The sequence below is a fragment of the Lolium perenne genome, chromosome 5 (assembly GCF_019359855.2).
Source record: "Lolium perenne isolate Kyuss_39 chromosome 5, Kyuss_2.0, whole genome shotgun sequence".
NCBI lineage: Eukaryota > Viridiplantae > Streptophyta > Magnoliopsida > Poales > Poaceae > Lolium > Lolium perenne.
In genome coordinates, this window is record NC_067248.2 from 234203970 (window position 1) to 234222829 (window position 18860).

The 18860-nt window shown below is 45.4% G+C and overlaps 1 protein-coding gene across 1 annotated transcript; it reads right to left on the reverse strand.

Moving 5' to 3' along the window:
• Positions 1-753: 753 nt before the first annotated feature.
• Positions 754-5687, reverse strand: LOC127302282 (uncharacterized). The gene is made up of 9 exons (XM_051332689.1): positions 5244-5687; positions 4713-4955; positions 4517-4629; positions 4211-4286; positions 3680-3708; positions 3355-3448; positions 3012-3101; positions 2155-2341; positions 754-1315 (listed from the first exon to the last, which is right to left on the reverse strand). Exons 2-9 carry the CDS (start codon positions 4902-4904, stop codon positions 951-953), a joined length of 1146 nt encoding a protein of 381 aa, XP_051188649.1. The 5' UTR covers positions 4905-4955; positions 5244-5687; the 3' UTR covers positions 754-950.
• Between the last annotated feature and the right edge of the window lie 13173 nt (positions 5688-18860).

Consider the following 18860-nt stretch of genomic DNA (forward strand, 5'->3'; position numbering starts at 1 on the left):
AGACACATCGGATAACACTAAAAAGTAATCGGATACGGATATCCGGGTGCTATTTGGCATACCGTATCCATCGGATTTCTTCGAATCGGATATGGACCGCCACCTTCTTAATGTCACAGGAGGAAAACGTTTGGTGCAAAAACAAAATCTGGTTGGTGTCTCATTTTGCTGCACATTACTGCAGTTCACGTTCTCTCGCTTAATTGGAGTACCTTTCTCGGTGGCCAGGTGCACAAATAATTGCACGACTAAAGAAAAACGATGTGCACAGTGATCGCAACAACTATGTTTTGTATATGTCAAAAAAAAAGAACTATGTTTTGTAGCACTTCGGCAAAGATAATACTCCGTAGCTCAGTTACAGTATTGCGCAAAAAAAGGCTCAGTTACAGGAGTAAGGAAAAGACAGCACCAGAGCAAATGTTTGCTCCCCGCAAAAAAAAAAAAAAAAAAAAAAAACGTTTGCTGTTGTGGCGAATGGTATGTGGCCAGATTTGTCAGCGTTTATTAGTTCAGTAAGTACCAGGATTGACACGGCAACTCCTGCAAGGGGAGTATAGTTGTCATTTGTGATCCGTCTGTACTTCTTGATAATTATATCTTCAGAGTAGATGGAGTAAACTGAATACACCACAAGACACGACGGCCGGTTATATTCCTGTTCTGCTTGTATTATTGAACTAATCGTTGCAAGAAAAAGAAAAGAAAAACGTTACACTGATTGTTAGCACGTGAGATGTTTGCTTCTAGGCATGAACCTGAACCATCAAGTATCTGTATTCTGGCATGTGTTCTGTGGTTTCTGAATGCTTGGTGAAAAATACCAATTGCTTTCGACTAAACAAGTATTGATATTGATGCCAGAAGTAGCCAGACAGAGTAACAATGCATCAAATCAACTAACGAATACATGAATCTGCTAAGATATATCCCTTTCTTCATCATAGCTATCAGTTCTGTGCAAGTTGCAAAGCAGGATCTGCAGTGGCATGTGGAATCATGTCCACTCTTTGCTTCTTGGTTAGTTCCAATGATGTTGTTTCAGGTCGTGTCACGGTAACTTTTGTTTTCCCCACTGCGATGAATGCCACTCTTTTCCTCATATCAGGCTTGACCTCTGTGTGCGGAGTCGAACGCACAGGCACAGGAACAGCAAGCGCATCAGGAAGAGAACCCGTAGTGTTTTCATTTGGTAACTGCCTCCCACTATGAGAATCTCCAGCATCGCCGCAATGGATGGCTTTATCCGGTTGGTCAGCCAGAGAAGCATCTTGTTGCTTGGCTAGGGAGTTTGATCCATCAAGATTCTCCATCTCTGACATGTCACAAGTGCAGCATTAGAGCTAATAAGAACCTTTTTAGAGTATGCCACAATAAAATCATAAATAAACAAGCATTTGTATTCTATTAGATAACATAACAAAGAATTGACAACGAAAAGTATAACATTTTAGTTTGGCTACTCACAACAACACTGCACTTTGTTTTAAAGTTTCTATGTTTTAAGTTTAAGAAGGGAACTAATCCTAAGTCAAACCATAGTTACAGTTACAGAGTATGTTCTTTCAGTAAGCACAATCACAGCTATCATTAGTTAGGCAGTCAGGTTATCTGACATATCAACATATTGCTATTATTACCAAAATATCATTCTAAACAGCAGTAGTCCACTGTTAAGTGCTTTGTCAAATGTCATCAACCATAAGGATATGGAGATGTTATCGGCAAATATACTTGAGTGTCATCAGGACTTCCAGATAGTCAATTCTGGACGTATGTTCCAAGAAGGAATTAACCACCACCAAGGTGCTTCACGTCCATTCGTACTCATTTAATATCGTTTCCTACTCATATACTCCCTCCGATCCATAATAAGTGTTAGAGGCTTTAGTTCAAATTTGGACAAAATTGAACTAAAGCCCCGACACTTATTATGGATCGGAGGGAGTAGAATTTATTAATAATACATAGTGCATACTTAGTTCAAATTACTGAATAGAAAACAATTTTCTATTTGCGTTGCTTTAGCATACAACTACATGTGATTGTTTTAGTACCAGTAGGCAGTCACGTGCAAGTATTGCAGAAAATGCAACATCGAACTCAAGATGTTCCTTATGTATCGTGAATGAAAGAAGGTAAAGGTGTTCCAACCTTCACTAACAGGTCCAAGAGTCTCATACTGGATTGATGAATCGGGAGCACACGACCTGTGATCATCATCTTGGGTTTTATGACAGCTAGCTTTTGTCCTTTCATGCAAAACGAATTTATCTTTCACCCAAACACACTCTAGAGTACTACTGGGATCGTTGCTCGAGGGGTAGTACTCTCTGAAAGCCTGTTGCAACAAAGAGGCAAAACCAAGGAGTTATGTAAATGGACGGACGCAACGCCCCTATTACCCAGCATTTGCCCGGGCTTCGTCGTTGTTCACCTCCTGCGCGAGATGGGATTAGCTAGGATATCAGAATGTGAGTTGGGGCAAAATCTGTTCGATCTGACTGGCTCAACTCTGTCCGCGTCGGAAAAAATAAATATGTGAGCCAGCACTAGAACCTTGCAGATCATGCAGTACCTGGACATGCCGATAACCAACTGACACACGATTGCTTCATGTAAGTAGAAGAGACAGGCTTCTTTTGTTCATTTTCCACACATTTTGAACATATGGTTGACGATTCCATTAACTTATTCAGAGTAATCTCATGTTAGGTGACTTGGTGAGACAGGCACAGTGGATTCGTCCAAATACAGACCATGTAAAAGTTTGGAAATGGTTGGAAATTAGCTAGTTTTCGTCTTGTCAGTTCTATTTTTAGACTATTTACAATTTTTTAGTTGCGGTGCGCCCAGGCTACGACAAATTCCTGGGTCCGCCACTGGTTATGTAGTGAGATAAGTACAAGTTCAAGCCACTCCACTTTTAAAAAAATCATAATTGTAGGGAGTAGTACAATTTGTTAATGATCGACAAGAATATAAAGTGCTAGTGAAGAAGCAAAACATACCTGCACTTTATCAATAGTGATCCTGACAGCCTGCTTCCTATCCATAAGATCAGTAACTTTATTGTATACTGATACAACATCAAGCAACATCTGTGAACACAGTATCAGAGGATCAGTGTCTTCACCAAAATATTTGCAGTTAAGAGACAAAGAAGGTTAGACATATATTTCCATTTTTAGGGAGACATATAGTTCCAATTTGATACTTCTTAGCATCCAAGAATAATACATACATCAGTTTGACTTCCAACTTAGTTGCCATAAAAATATGTGTGTGCAGTTTATCATTTGAATTTATTTGATAAAATCATTTGTAGCTGTGCCTGTAGACTTTGTCACTCACATGTTGGATCAGGACCCTCACTCGAGCAAGCAAAGCCAGCACTGCAGTACAAAGTTCTATGAAAAATGATCTAGCGAGCAAAAATGTGATCTGACTGTAGTATGGATTAAGGAACTTCGCATAGCTAGCAACCAAATTGTGAAAGTTCGCTTCAAAAAAAGTTGTATGTAAGTAACTAAGATTTGTTTCTTTTTCTTGGTAGACTAAACAGATGGTAAAGTGAGACATGCTTCACCTAAGGCAAGACAAGTTTGAGCATACACCTTATTTCATTTCTTTGAATAAGAAAACAGCAGAAACAAAAAAAAACAAGGAAAAAGGATACACTGCTCCCTTCATGACAGGTTCAACCATCTGCACATAATTCAGAAAACGTTAGTGCTTTTTTGCTTCAAAGTGAAAACTAAGTAAGCTATTTCAAGTCTCCAAGCTGATCAAGAATGAGTTGTAATCCCCAACAGCTTCTCAAGCAGTACATATCATGTAACTGAAAAAAGATTTCTCCAGGTAATGAGCTTCATCTACCATACAGCCTGAAAGAAATGATGGGTTTATACTAAATACAAAGTTGTTGGAGGCCTTCCAAACATGCAAGGATAACTACAAGTATACAGCACTTTGCTGCTGATCCCTACATAGTTTCACAATAGAAGTAAAACAACCTGGCAATACTGGTAGATTTCCTGAAATTAAATTCCAATATTGCATAATTCGGGGTTTTAACAAAACACAGTGAACAAATAGTTGTGCTCTATCAAGTGCAACATTGCATTTATTCATTCAACCTAAGTATTTGTATCAGCTACAATAAGGTAGTTTGCAAACTGCAACAGTGTTAACAGGCAATAGAACAGACCTGGGATAGCAAGCGGGCAACCCCCAGAAGCCTCTTATAGTGGCTATGGTTTGAGCCAGGCTTCTTCTTACCATGCCTATAAAAGAGAACATTAACCGATAACCCGACTAGATGACAAATTGAAAAATAGCATCATCGAAAAGAATAAAATGAAATGACGTAATCTGAACTGCTAGGTAATTAAGCACTGCACATACAAATGCAAACTTCTAGGTGCAGGCTACCGAGCTTTCAATCATTAACGCGTTCATTTTTCTTGCTATGACTCCTATGATGAATGCACCAAGGATGTGAAGCCTGACGAACCTGTTCGGAGCAAGGATTGTGTTTGCCGGCTTGCGGCAGGCGATGACCGGGAACACGGCATTTATAACGTCCGGGAGATTGGATCCAAGCAGCAGCTTCAGGTCCCTCCTCACCTGCGCGCAGAGACACATACCCATCAGTCCAAAGCCACGGGGTGGGGAGTGAGATGAACAGGTCGCAGTAGCAGACGAGCTACCTTGATGAGGTACTGGAAGTAGGCGGCGCCGCGGTGCTGGTTCCGGTGCTTGTACACGAGGCGCTCTAGCACCCCGGCCTCCGCCTGCAGGTGCCGCAGCGCCGCCCGCACCCGCTGCTCCTCCCCCTCCTCTGCTAAACTCTCCTGATGCTGCGCCATGGCAGCCGCCTCCGGTTTGGCAGCAGCAGCCATGTCTGGACCGTGGATGGGTGCGGCACAGATAGTAGTGGGCAGCGCTTAAAACTATCCCGAAAAAAATACCTCATGTCAGAGCATAAATATGTTGGTTCGGTTGCACAGATGAATTTATAATTCAAACAAATTGCCAACTATCCAACAAAGTGGATAAAATGGCAAAAATAATACTCTAGTAATATAAGGAATTGTTGATTGTTGGGTATTGTTGGCACTAGTGCATAAAATATACTATTCACCTGTAAAAGAATTTAAGATAAAGTGCATTGAATCAAGGGTTCGATTCAAGCCGGGTCGTAATTTGTAAATCAGAAAGCAAGGTGGCAGTGAAATGACCTTCCTCAGTCGGCGTGTAGAAGAGCAGCGGAGATAGCTATATAGCAGCGGCAGTCCGTCGAAGGGAGGAGGGGCGGGGAGTTGCAGCGTCCAGGTGGGACGGACAGGCAGCTCCTTGTGACGGTGGCGGAGGACGGACGACGGCTCAGGATCAGGACCGGGCTGTCGGACGGAGGCGGGACCCTAGACCAGCCCTGGGGAATTGAGCAGCGTAAATGGCGCTGCCTGGTCCGGACGAGGGGAGCTGCGGGGCGCCGGGCAGGTGCCGAGGCAGACCGGCAACGGCGAGGAGCGACTAGGGGAGGAGGCGTGGGACAGTGCAGCGGCTAGCTGGGAAAGGGGGGGATGCAGAAGGGGTGGGCGGCGGTACAGTTCGCCATGGACGGATGCTCGGTGACCGGGGTCCGGCGGCGGCGCGTTTGTGCGTGGAGAGATGGATTCTGCTGGAGGAGGACGCCTATGGCAGTTAGGCCCGCTCGTTACTGAAGTTGGGCCTGCTCCTTCCTTTCGCGCGCAGACGGCCTGCACAGCAGTCGTGACGGGCTGTTACCGTTCGTGACGGCCGGCCCAAACAACTCCGACGACTGAATTCTCGAAAAAAAAATCAGCACGTCAGATGCCAGCGCAGCAGCGCCCCTACCCGCAGCCAAGCACCACCGTCCACCGCGCCTCCATTCACTCGGGGAAGAAGCTCCGCCGCCGAACTCGTCGCTAGCCTAGGTGCACCCTCGTCGGCGGGCTCTGCCCCGCAAAGACCTGCGCGCGCACATGTAAGGGAGAGTCGTCGCTGCCGACACCGCACGGGCTTTACCCGACGGCATAGAGAGGGAGAAGCCAGAGAGGAGGTTGGAAAAGGTAGGGACGGGCTATGAATTTGTAGAAAATTGATATACATTTCTACCAATGGAAAATACATAATAGTACACATAATTACACTCATAGTACAATAAAATTGGGAAACACTGGCCGATAAGTAAACTTTGACGTCAACAAAATTTGATGAGAGGAACAAGTAGCAAAAAGAGTTTGTAAATCAGGCAATAATTAGGAAGAATGGTTCATATATATTTTAGTACTATAAAATTTGAGTCACAGTGGAAAAAAAAATTACGTGCAGTGATGACCCACAAGTATAGGGGGTGTATCGTAGTATTTTCGATAAGTAAGAATGTCGATCCCAACGAGGAGCAGAAGGTGTTGACAAGCAGTTTCGATGAAGGATTCACTGTAAATGCTCACAGACAAGTATTCAGGGGGTTTTGATGTAACAGTTGAATAAAGTACGAGTAAGTAAAGTGCGAGAGTAATAATTGCAGCGAGTGGCCCAATCCTTTTTAGCACAAAGGACAAGCCGGTTTGTTTACTTATAATGACCAAACGTTCTCGAGGACACACGGGATTTTAGTCTAGTGCTTTCGCTACATACGGCTAAATAATCTTCATTGTTATGATAAGTGTTGTGTGGGTGAACCTATGCTAATGTACCGCCGTTCCTAGGACTAATACACACTTGTGATTATACCCCTTGCAAGCATCCGCAACTACAAGAAAGTAATTAAGAATAAATCTAACCACAGCCTTAAACTCTGAGATCCTGCTATCCCTCCTGCATCGATATACCAACGGGGGTTTAGGTTTCTGTCACTCCGGCAACCCCGCAATTGGCAAACGAATACAAGATGCATTCCCCTAGGCCCATAAATGGTGAAGTGTCATGTAGTCGACGTTCACATGACACCACTAGAAGAATAACACCACAACTTAAATATCATACCATTGAATATTACTCAACCATAGTTCACTACTAACATTTAGACTTCACCCATGTCCTCAAGAACTAAACGAACTACTCACGAGACATCATATGGAACATGATCAGAGGTGATATGATGATGAATAACAATCTGAACATAAACTTGGTTCAATGGTTTCACTCAATAGCATCAACAACAAGTAGAGATCGATACCGGGAGAGTTTCCCCTATCAAACAATCAAGATCAAACCCAAATTGCTACGGCGGTGACGGTGTCCAGTGGTGGAGACGGCGGTGATGATGGTGGAGATGATGATGATGGTGATGGAGATGATGTCCAGCTCGATGACGGTGACGATGGCGTCGATTTCCCCCTCCCGGAGGGAATTTCCCCGGCGGATTCCTGCCCGCCGGAGAGCTCTTTTCTCTCTGGTCTTCTCCGCCCCGCAGAGGCGGCTGTAACTCTTCGCGAGGTACCCTCTGTGGCTTAGGTTTTTGGGACGAAGGATTTCGCGAAGAAAAGGAGGCGAAAGGGGCTGTGGGCCCCCCACACCACATGGCGGCGCGGCCAGGCCATGGGCCGCGCCGCCCTAGGGTGTGGGCCCACTGACAAGGTATTGACTTGTCAATGCCTATGGATTATAGGCTAGGGTTTAGTTAGAAGTAGAGGGCAAGTAGATCTCGAAGGTTTCAGCCGAAAAGTACTCGACGACTATGAAAACTAGGGTTTGCAGACAATGATTCGATTGATTCTTTGTCCCTCGACTCCCCCTTATATATGAGGTGGAGCCGAGGGATTCGTGCTATACAAGTTTACATAGTCCGGGACGGTTTCTAACTCATCCCGCCAGATCACAAACAACACTTCCTATTACAACTCTATCTTTCCTTAGTAAATCTTGGGCTCCCGAATCTTCTTATTCTTCGGGTATTGGGCTTCCAGAAACCCCGGGTACCATCTTCGGCAGGCCCATTTGGGATGCCTATGTCAGTAGCCCCCGAGATTTTGCTTGAATCGTAGAGTCAGGGAAAATCTCCATTGTTTATTTTTACTCGAAAGCTTTAACCTTTCACATAAAATTCTATATTGTACAGGGATACTGGTAATTGGGGCTAGTTCATCTGACGGATCAGGTACTAGTTAACTGCTCTAGTGGCAATCCGCAAAAACCTACTTCAAAATCACGTCCCCGGACATGATTTCGGGATACTGGTGTAAACGTCGACAGGTGCCGCTTAAGGTCTTACCATTCTGTCGAGTCCCAGTCAAATTTATCGGGTACCTAACGCGTCCGTTAGGATTTTTCTTCGTATCTGTTGATACGGATAAAAGTGTGAGCGCGATCTTTAGCGATGCCACGCCCAGCAGAACGGATCTGGGGTCTTACCTTCGCAAATTTTGCGGCATTCAGAAATTGATCGCAACTTCGGCGTTCTGAGAATATATTGTCGAGTGCTTTTCCGGCTGTTGGAATGGCACATTTTATCGAGTCATATATGACTTATATTGTTCTCCCGATGGGAGTATATGTAGAGTTAATTATAACTCGAAATATACTCTCTTGTTTTTCTATTTTTGTTAATTTCATCGGGCACGCGAACAGCGTTCCCGATGGGAGTAGCCCCCGAGGCTACAACCAAGAACTTGTGCTTGGTTGTAGGCTCAACATTTTAGTCCACCTTGTCGCTATATTTTCATTACTTCCCAATATGATCTCTTTCTTCTTCTCTCTTTTTTTTTATCTCTCGGGTGCGCGAACAGCGCTCCGATGGGAGTAGCCCCCGAGGCTACAGCCAAGGACTTGTGCTTGGTTGTAGGCTCCAATTTCTATATTTGTCATACTCGAAAATTTACTTTTTCTCGAAGTAGCCCCGAGCATTTGGGCAAAAACTTGTATTTGATCAAAGGCTCCCGAAGTATTGAATAATTCTTTCTGTCGTCAATTTTCTTTTATTTTTCTTGTCGACATACTTCCCTTAATCAAATTTACTTCATCCTTCTCGAATAGTCGTGAGTTCTCTGCCTGTGGGTCCATTGCTTCGACCATGTTGACACGTCGTGCAAGTGGGGGACACACGTCCTCCGCTTTTCCTGGCGCACGTACGGTAACGCCTATCTCAATAAAAATACTGTTTTGCCCTTGTGTCTAGAAGATCCATTCTCACCACACGATTTCTTCATCCAACGGCACACTGCTTCACCCGATTCTTATATAAACCCTTCTTCAACCTCCGTTCATCCCCTTGCTTGCGCCGCTTACCATTCCTCTTCGCAAAACTTCCCCGCGCCCAACTCTCTCCAATCTTCCGTTCGCACATACATTGCTCGCCCACTTGCCGTTGATGCCACCGCGCACGCGTCGACTCGCCACAAAGACGCCGGAATCCAAGATGGCCGCCGAGGATCTTGAGTGGGAGAGATCCAAAATCTCCAATCAAGACATTAACACGCTGAAGAGGCTCGGCCTCATGACGAAGGAGGACGCCATCCGCTTTCCTAGCGAAGAAAGCTACCCCAAGCCTCCAATGGAGTATCGGGTTAGTTTTGTTGATCACCCGATCCGCGGCCTTTCAACCCCAATCCATGATTTCCTACGGGGCCTTCTTTGCGTTTATGGGATTATTGTGCACGTGTTGTCTCCCAATTGCATCGTTCACATTTCTATTTTTATCACACTTTGCGAATGCTTCCTCGGAATCCCTCCCAATTGGGCTCTGTGGAAGCGCATTTTCTGCCTCCGCCGTAATGGCTCCCACAACGTCACTTATAACATAGGTGGCGTTGTTATCTGTGTTCGGACTGATGTCGATTATTTCGACGTCAAGTTTCCTGATTCTGTCCAAGGATGGCGCAAAAAGTGGCTCTACATCCACGAAGAAAGCGCCAATTCTGTGGAGCACAACATAGTTCCTTTTGACGGAAGTGCCGGGATTCAGCGTCGCCGTTCTCGGGATGCCGAAGCTTCGAAGAAGAGAAAAAGGCGACGAGAGGCGCTCATGGCTCGTATCCGTCATCTTCAAAACACTCGAGGCAAAGAGCTATACGGTGTTCAAATTACGCCTACTTCCTTAGGATTAGAGTGCAGCCTCTTCGAGCTCGCAAAAATCCCCTTTGGACGTATTCGGTGAAAATGACGCCAACAGAATCTCCAGTGATCTTTCTGTAAAGGACTTGGAAAAATTGGTTCGAAGAATTTCTCGATTAGGCAAGAAGGATCCTATTCCCTCCTCCTGTCGAGTGGAACCATACAGTGCTTCCAATCCTCTTCCCGAGGTATTTTCTCTTCTCGAAGTTCTATCTTGTTCCGAACTGTTCCTCGTATCTTATTGCGGTGGTATCTCACTTATTCTCTTTTGTCACTATTTCCTTGTAGAATCATCCTACTATGGCTTCCCTTCCTCCTCTTCCCGAGGATGGAGAGGTCGAAGAAAGAGCCGTTGTCGATGATGTCAACCAGGAGACCCCTCTTTTGTGAATGAACCCGCATGATTCTCGAAAATCTGCGGGATCTACTGAGAAGGATGCTGCCTCTCGAAGATACAACATCAGCGCAATCTCCTCCTCCTGCTGTTTCTCCGAAGAGCAAAAGGAAAAGGAGCAATGCCGAAGATTCCGGGACCTCGAAACCCGAAGAAACTGCTCTGCACCTCGAAAAGCAGCTTATGATCCATACATCGAGAGTATCATCAGCTCGTAGGTTCCTTGCTCTTTTCCTTTTTTATTTGAAGAATTTTATCTTGCCTTGCTTTTATGCTGCCGCTATTTTGTCACAGTGATGATGAAGAAACACCAACTTTAGATGTGGCTGCTCGAACGAGCACGTCACATACTTTAGTTATTTCAGAACAACCAGTTGTAGGGGAGGAATCGTCGCCTCCTCAACAAAATGTTGATACATCTACTCCTTCGAGCCCCCGTGCCGCTACGCCAAAAAGGGCACGGGTTGAAAAGATTGTTGATCCTGCCCCTCGGTTGGGCGGTTCGTCGCCCCCGCTCCTAGATGATGTAAGTTTGTCGACATCTATATTTTCTTTATTTTGTTTCTTCACATCTTTTTTTTTATTATTTTTTTTTTTTTTTTATGCCGATGTTTCTCTTACTGTGTTCACGTTGAACAGCCTATGATCAAGGATCTTCTCCGCATCGGTTCCCAATTTATTGGGTACCGTGAATATGCTAATAGAGCCGAAGGTAACGACTTTCATACTTGTCGTTTTTCCTTAATTTGTCACTCCTGTTACTTGCCGCGATTTTTGATCTTTCTTCTCTCTTTTTTCCATATCTCGACGAGAAACTTGCAGAGGCTAACGAACGCGCCGACGCACCGGCTCAAAAACTTGAGCAAAGTGAGGCGGCTCGCAAGAAAGCCGAACTCGCTGCTAGCAAAGCCAAGGTCGAAGTGATGAAGCTAAGGCGAAAGCTGCTGGTGTCGAGGAACTGCAGAAGAAACTTGAGGATGCGACAGCTGCCTTGGATGAGCACAAAGCTGCACAAGCTTCTCGTGACGAAGGAATCCTCAAGCGTTTGAAGTCGCAAAGTCGACGTACTCTGAGTACTATTATCAATCCCTTTTATTTTACTGCACTTCTGTTTCTTGGTTGTTGGTGATGTCTTGTCTCGTGTGGCAGCCCAAACAAACCAGGATTTTGATCTGGATAATCCTGTCAACGATCCTCTCCTTGACGCACTTTCTCTTCTGGAGTTTCACGGGCGCGAAATTCGTGAAGGCGTGGCAAATGCTAATGCAGGATTGTCAGCGTTGTTCCCTTATTTCTTCCCGAAGAAAGAAGAACCCGCAACTTTCCTTAACCTCGCCAAGATGTTTAATGCTTCGGAAGACCTGGGATTGAAGATGCGTCAGGGAGAATATGAAGGTTGCTTGTCGAAATCTTGTTGCCCTGGTTGCTGACAGCCAACAGACGCTTGATTGGATGAAGGTTGGCGACACCAGTCAGATAGAGCAGTCAAGATGGAGGTCGCTGATCAAGGCGGCCAAGCCCAACACGAAGAAGATCTTGGCGTATCTGGGGATCAAGCCAGCTTCAACTCCTAGCTCCTCGAGGCCGGAGGTCTAGTTGCATGCCTCTGTTTTTCTTTCTGTTTCTTTTGCTTCTGTCGCCAAAGTAGTCATTTGGCGACACGTACTTTCTTAACTCCACTGTAATGCCCTTGTAATTATTCCAAGAGATTAATGAAGACTTCTATCTTTGCTTGTTATTTGATGTTGTCTTGTTTATTTTTCAGTTGATATTTGATAACTATACTCCATCTTCTGCTCCTTCCAATGTTTCGCCTTCTTCTTCCCGCGCGAGGAAAGCTTTTGGTGATACCGCTCCTGTCGACGATACCTTGTCGCAAGAACTGGATGAACTTCGGCAACAACTTCAGTATGCGAAGAAGCAAACACTTGTGATGATGGAGCAATCTCGTAAGTCATCTGAAGCCGAAAAAATTGCTCTTCAACAAGCTCGCGAGGCTGTAGCTGCTAAGGAAATTGCTGCTTCCGAGGCTGAAAAGGCGACTATTCGAGAAAATTTCATGCTCGAATTAATGAATGAAGCCAGTGCAGATATGTCGGGTATGCCTGTTTCATCTGCTGATATCCTTTATCTGCATACTATTGTTTCTTTGAAGGTTTCCGTTTTTTTTTTTTTTTGTTTTGATAGGTGCCTTTACTGATGCTGCTGCCGAGGAAGAGAGGGTGAATGCTAGGACAACCCTCCTTGTTAATCTCTCCTTGGACCATGGTTCTTTGTTTTGGGCTACCCCGGAACGGACCCGCCAAATTGTCAGATTTCAAGATCGCGCCTCTCAAACTCGTGATTTCCTCGACTTCTGTACCAAGACCTTGTCCATGGTTTACAACTCCATGTTTCCTCGGAACGTCCAACCAAAAACTCTTCCTGAATTGATGGAAAGGTTCAAGGATGCTCGCAGTATCCATGATTTTGTCAAAGCTCAACTAGTAGCTGGCGCCAGATTTGCTCTTATCATGCTCCAGATCTGCCACTCGAAGCTTGACCTTACCCAGGTTGTCGAGAAGGTTCACCAAAAAGTAAAACGTCGGAGAGTTGGTGTTGACAGGATTAACACGAAGATTACGCCTATAGCCGAAGAAATGATTGAGGACCTACTTCGGATGGATGCCGACTTTTTTGCCGATGGCCATTATGCCGATTTTCTTGGTGCTGCTCCTGAGGAAAACAGGGTTACTCTTGATGACATATTGAATCAAGACTAGTTAGTTTCTTCTTGTAGATATTTTTCTTTGTAATCCACGACTATATTGTAAAGCAATCATTATATTTCTCTGTTTGTTTAGCCCCCGAGTGTTTCGGTGACTCTTTACTATATTTGTATACTTGCGAGGTTTTGAACCAAGGCATTTATATATTTAAGGCGAATATGAGCCCCCAAGCTTTTTATTGAGTACTATTTTGTATTTTTGTTGACTCACGAGGTATTTGAATACCAAGGCAAGTTTTTCCTTTTGTTGATGAACTATATTGAAATTCGTCGGAGCGAAGACTTTGGTCATGTCGATAAAGAAGAAAAGTTATATTGTCACTATCTTTATTATATTGCAGCACCGCGAGCCCGCCTCATTAAAAACCTTCTCCGGCCCCACTCGGTGCCCCGAAAAAGGAAAAGAGTGCGTCTGAAAACTCGCGGGCGTTTCAGTACATTGAAGCTTTACAAAGACTATATTTTGACTCTAGGCGTAACAACGCCCAAGATGCGCCACCTTCCCGGGGTTTGGCTCCTCCACCCCTGTCTTCTTGTCCTTTATTCTGTATGCTCCTCCTCCAATTACTTCCGTGACAATGTAAGGGCCAAGCCATGGTGACTCGAGTTTTTCATGACTTTTTTGCGTGAGCCGAAGAACTAGGTCTCCCACCTGAAAAGATCTTGGCCGCAAACGTCGACTGTGGTAATTCTTCAAATCCTGTTGATATTTGGTTACCCGAGATAATACTTCATCTCGAGCTTCATCAAGTGCGTCGACGTCGTCTTCTAGCACTCTTCTCGACGTTTCTTCATCATATTCAGCGACACGTGGAGAGTTGTGCTCTATCTCGATTGGTAGTAATATCTGCTCCATGAACCAGGAAAAACGGAGTTTCCTGCGTTGCTGTGTTTGGTGTTGTTCGGATGCTCCACAACACGCTTGGTAGTTCTTCTGGCCATGTATGTCGAGCTTTTTCCAGTGGTCCTAATAAGCGCTTCTTGATACCATTGCAGATGATGCCATTGGCTTTCTCGACTTGCCCATTGGTTTGAGGATGTGCAACTGACGCAAAGTTCAGCTTAATACCCACCTCTTCGCAATAATCTTTGAATTCATGGGATGTGAAGTTGCTGCCGTTGTCCGTGACGATCTTTGTGGGGCACTCCAAATCTGAAGACGAGGCCTTTTACGAATTTTCTGCGGATGCTCCATCTCGGTGAATTTATCGGCTTCGCTTCTATCCACTTTGTAAACTTATCGACGACTACTAGCATGTACTCCTTTCCTCCTGGCCAGGATTTGTGTAACTTACCAACCATATAAAGTCCCCATTGAGCACAGGGCAAAGACAATGGTCTTGGAGATAACTCTGTCTTTGGAGAGTGAGGTTTTGCGGCGAACCTTTGACATGCGTCGCAAGTTCTTACTATGTCCTTGGCGTCCTCGATTGCTGTCAACCAGTAGAATCCTGCCCGAAAAACCTTGGCTGCGATAGCTCGACTACTTGCGTGGTGGCCACATATTCCTTCGTGTACATCCTTCAGGATTATTCTTCCTTCTTCGGGTGTAACGCACCTCTGCAAAACGCCTGAAATACTTCGCTTATACAATTCTCCCTTGACCACCGTAAAAGCTTTGGAGCGTCGAATTACTCGCCTTGCTTCAACTGGATCATCGGGTATTTCTTTCCTCATGATGTATGATATGTACGGCTGCATCCACGGTATCTGTATCACCATGACCAAGTCCTGATCCTCTTCTTCGTCCTCTTGCTTTTCCTTGGCAGCCCCCGAGGGTTTCTTCTCCTTCTTTTTTGACTTTGTTGGCTTAGTGGATCTCTCTGTTATCTCTTCCCAGAATACACCTGGCGGGATTGGAAGGCACTGTGACCCGATGTTTGCAAGAACGTCGGCTTCGTCGTTGCTCAACCTGCTAATATGATTTACTTCGCATCCATCGAATAACTTTTCAAGCTCGTTGTACACCTCCTTGTATGCCATCATGCTATCATTGATTGCATCACATTGGTTCATAACTTGCTGAGCCACCAACTGTGAGTCGCCAAAGATTTTTAATCGAGTTGCTCATGTGCTCTTTCGCCATCTTCATCCCGTGTATGAGAGCCTCATATTCTCGCTTCATTGTTAGATGCGTTAAGGAACGTCATCCGGAGGATGTACTTCAATTTGTCGCCTTCAGGTGATATGAGTACTACTCTGCGCCAGCTCCTTCTAGTCTCTTGGACCCATCAAAGTTCATGGTCCAAGTTCTCGATAAATCTGGTGGTCTGTATTTTGCAACTCCATCCATTCTGCGATGAAGTCCGGCGGTATTTGCGACTTTATTGCTTTTCTTTTCATACGTGATGTCCCGAGGGGAAAGTTCTATTCCCCAAAGGGAGACACGACCCGTAGCTTCTGGGTTATTCAGTATATTTGACAAGGGAGCTTCATTAACCACTATGATCGGGTGTGCCGAAAAATAGTGGCGCAATTTTCGTCTTTGTCGTGAACACTCCATATGCTAGCTTTTGGTACTGAGGGTACCTTTGTTTTGAAGGTGACAAGACTTCGCTCACGAAGTATCTTGGCCGCTGCACTCCATGGATTTTCCCTTCTTCCTCTCTTTCGACAACTAATACCGTGCTAACCACTTGGGGCGTGGCTGCAATATACAGCAGAGAGGTTCCTTTTCCTTTGGAGCCACCAGGATTGGTGGTGTCGAGATTTTTCGCTTCAGATCCTCGAAAGCTCTGTTGGCCTCTTCGTTCCACTGGAATTTATCTCCTTGTTTTATCGAGCGCATAAAATGGTAACGCTTTTTCTCCTAACACGGCGACGAACCTGCTCAAAGCTGCGACTCGCCTTGATTAGCTGCTTTGTATTTCTTTCAACTTTGTTGGCTTTCTCATTGTTACTATGGCTTGTATTTTGTCGGGATTTGCTTCAATCCCTCTTGCCGAAACTAGAAACCCCGAAGTTCTCCTTGGGACGCCAAAAGAACACTTCGTCGGGTTCAGTTTGAGGCAGAATTTGTCGAGGTTGTCAAAAGTTTCTTTGAGATCCTCGATCAATGTTGTCCCCTTTTTGATGTTATGACGACATCATCGATGTATACTTGCACGTTTTTCCCGATCTGTGTTGCTAAACACTTCGCATCATCCTCGATATGTTGCTCCCGCATTTTTAGACCAAAGGGCATTGTTTTGTAGCAAAACACGCCGTAAGGTGTAATAAACGCTGTCTTGGCTTCATCATCTTCTTTTAATCTGATCTGGTTATAACCAGAGTATGCATCCAAGAAGGAAAGACGTTCGCAACCTGCCGTGGAGTCGATAATTTGATCGATCCTTGGGAGGGGAAAGTGATCCTTAGGACAATGTTTATTGAGACACGTAAAGTCGACGCACATGCGAAGGACTGTCGTGTTTTTCTTCGGCACCATCACCGGGTTAGCTACCCATGTGGCTGTAGATATTTCTGCGATAAAACCAGCTTCTTCGAGTCGATTTATTTACGAAAGCATGGCTTTGCGGTTTGGTTCGAAAAAACGCCGCAAAGGTTGTCCGATTGGTTTTATTGTTGGATCCAAATTTAGGTGGTGCTCGGCAAGTTCCACAGGTACTCCTGGCATGTCGACTGGACACCATGCAAAGATTTTCCAGTTCTCACGGAGGAACTTGACGAGCGCGCTTTCCTATGCGATATCCATATCGTTTGCGATAGATGTCGTCTTTTTGGATCTGTCGGGTGAATCTGCACCTCCTTAGAATTTTCTCTGTGTTGAAAGTTGATTCTTTATTTGGCCTTCCAGCGTCTGGCAAGACGTCGTAATCAGTCATGCTTTTTGACGCCAAGTACTCGGCTTGCATCCCGAAAGTTTACGCCAACTTTGTGAAAATCCTTGTCGCACTTATCGGCTAAGGCAAAGCTTCCCTTGACTGTGATTGGTCCTCTTGGTCCGGGCAACCTCCACAACAGGTATGTATAGTGTGGTACCGCCATAAATCTAGCATATGCTGGTCGTCCCAACAGAGCGTGGTATTGTGATGGAAAATCCACGACTTTAAATTCGAGCTTCTCGATTCTATAATTTTCTCGGGTCCCAAATTGAACATCGAGATTGATTTTTCCCAATGGATAACTTGGTTTCTCTGGTGTAATGCCGTGGAACCTTGTGTCTGTTGGTTTCAAGTTTGCTAAGGATATGTTCATCTTCCTCAATGTATCCGCATACATGAGGTTCAAGCTGCTGCCGCCGTCTATGAACACTCGAGAGACATCAAATCCTGCGATAGCTGCGCGAGAATAAGTCTTGGCCTGCCCTGGTCGAGGAACTTGCTGCGGATGATCTGCTATTGTGAAGCCGATATCTTGTCCTGACCAATTAAGGTACTCAACTGTTGGTGGAGGCATTTTCTCTGCCATAAACACTGTCGTGAGATTACTTTTTGAGCTCTATTGGACGGCCTTCCCTTCGAATCATCAACACCGCTCCGTTGGAATTAGGATCAACATAGGGTGGTGGTGCAGGTGCTGCCGCTATTCTTAGCCGGTGTCGATTGTCCTCTGTAATCGCGGGAGGTGGCGGGAGATGAACCTCGCTCCTAGGCTCCCGAGGGTTTCTCTGTGCTGCTCGAGCGTGAGCATTTTACTGCGTATCGAACATTGCACGAAAATTTCGACGGTCTTTCTGCAGGTGCCCCGACTGTCTTTTCCCGTTCTTTGTCGAGGAAGAAGTGCATCCGGCACGGTCCGTTCAGCATTTCCTCGGGGGACACGAAAGGTCTTGGAAACCTCGGCCCACTATTTTGCCTGTTGCGTGAATCATCCCTATTATCACCTCGCTGTTCATCGCTTCTCCGGTAATCATCTCTGTTGCCTCTGTATTTGTCCGAAAACCTGCCGAAATTTGTCCCGGGGCGTCGTAGTTACGGTACGTCCGAGGAAATCTTCGCCTCGGTTGATAGTTTCGACCACGGTCCTCCTCGGCGACTGTGTCGTTTGTTGTGGACAGCGTCTTCTCCATCTGCCCATTTATTTGCTATCTCCATTAACGCGGATCTTGTCCTTGGATTGGTCCTTCCCAAATCCTCGACAAAGTCTCCACGCGACTCCCGCGACAAACGCATCTATTGCTCTCTCGTCGGATATGTTTTCTGCCGAGTTTTTGATGATATTCCACCTACGGATGTACTTTCTCATTGGCTCATCGGCTTTTGTCGACACGCTCTCAACTCCTCTAACGATGCGGGTTTTTTGCACGTGGATCTGAAGTTCTTGACGAACACGTCCTCGAAACTTTCCCAGTGTCGATGGATCTGGAGCGAGTTTCTTTATCCATGATCGTGCGGCACCACTCGGGTGCACCTGGATGCTTTGCATGGCTGTTGCCCTAGTTCCTCTGTCGGCTTCACCGTCTCCAGGATAGTCGACTAGCCAATCCTCTGGATCTTGAAGGCCGTCGAATTTCTTGAAATTATCGGGTAACTTGAATCTGAGGGGACTCGTTTTTCGGACTCTCCTCGTGAAGCATGGTAAGCCGCACATATCTTCGTCGTTAAGTTCGGGGATTGCCGATGATCCCTTCGCTTTGCCGCGCTCTGTCGACTCTTGCTTGTGCTTCTTGTGTCT

Bases quoted from the DNA above. Each gene is read 5' to 3' on its own strand.
- LOC127302282 (XM_051332689.1), bottom strand. From the start codon at position 4,904: ATGGCTGCTGCTGCCAAACCGGAGGCGGCTGCCATGGCGCAGCATCAG. The intron at 2,342-3,011 runs GTATGTTTTGCT...TTGTTGCAACAG, and splicing joins TCACTATTGATAAAGTGCAG to GCTTTCAGAGAGTACTACCC. The intron at 1,316-2,154 runs GTTGGAACACCT...GTGACATGTCAG, and splicing joins TCTTGGACCTGTTAGTGAAG to AGATGGAGAATCTTGATGGA.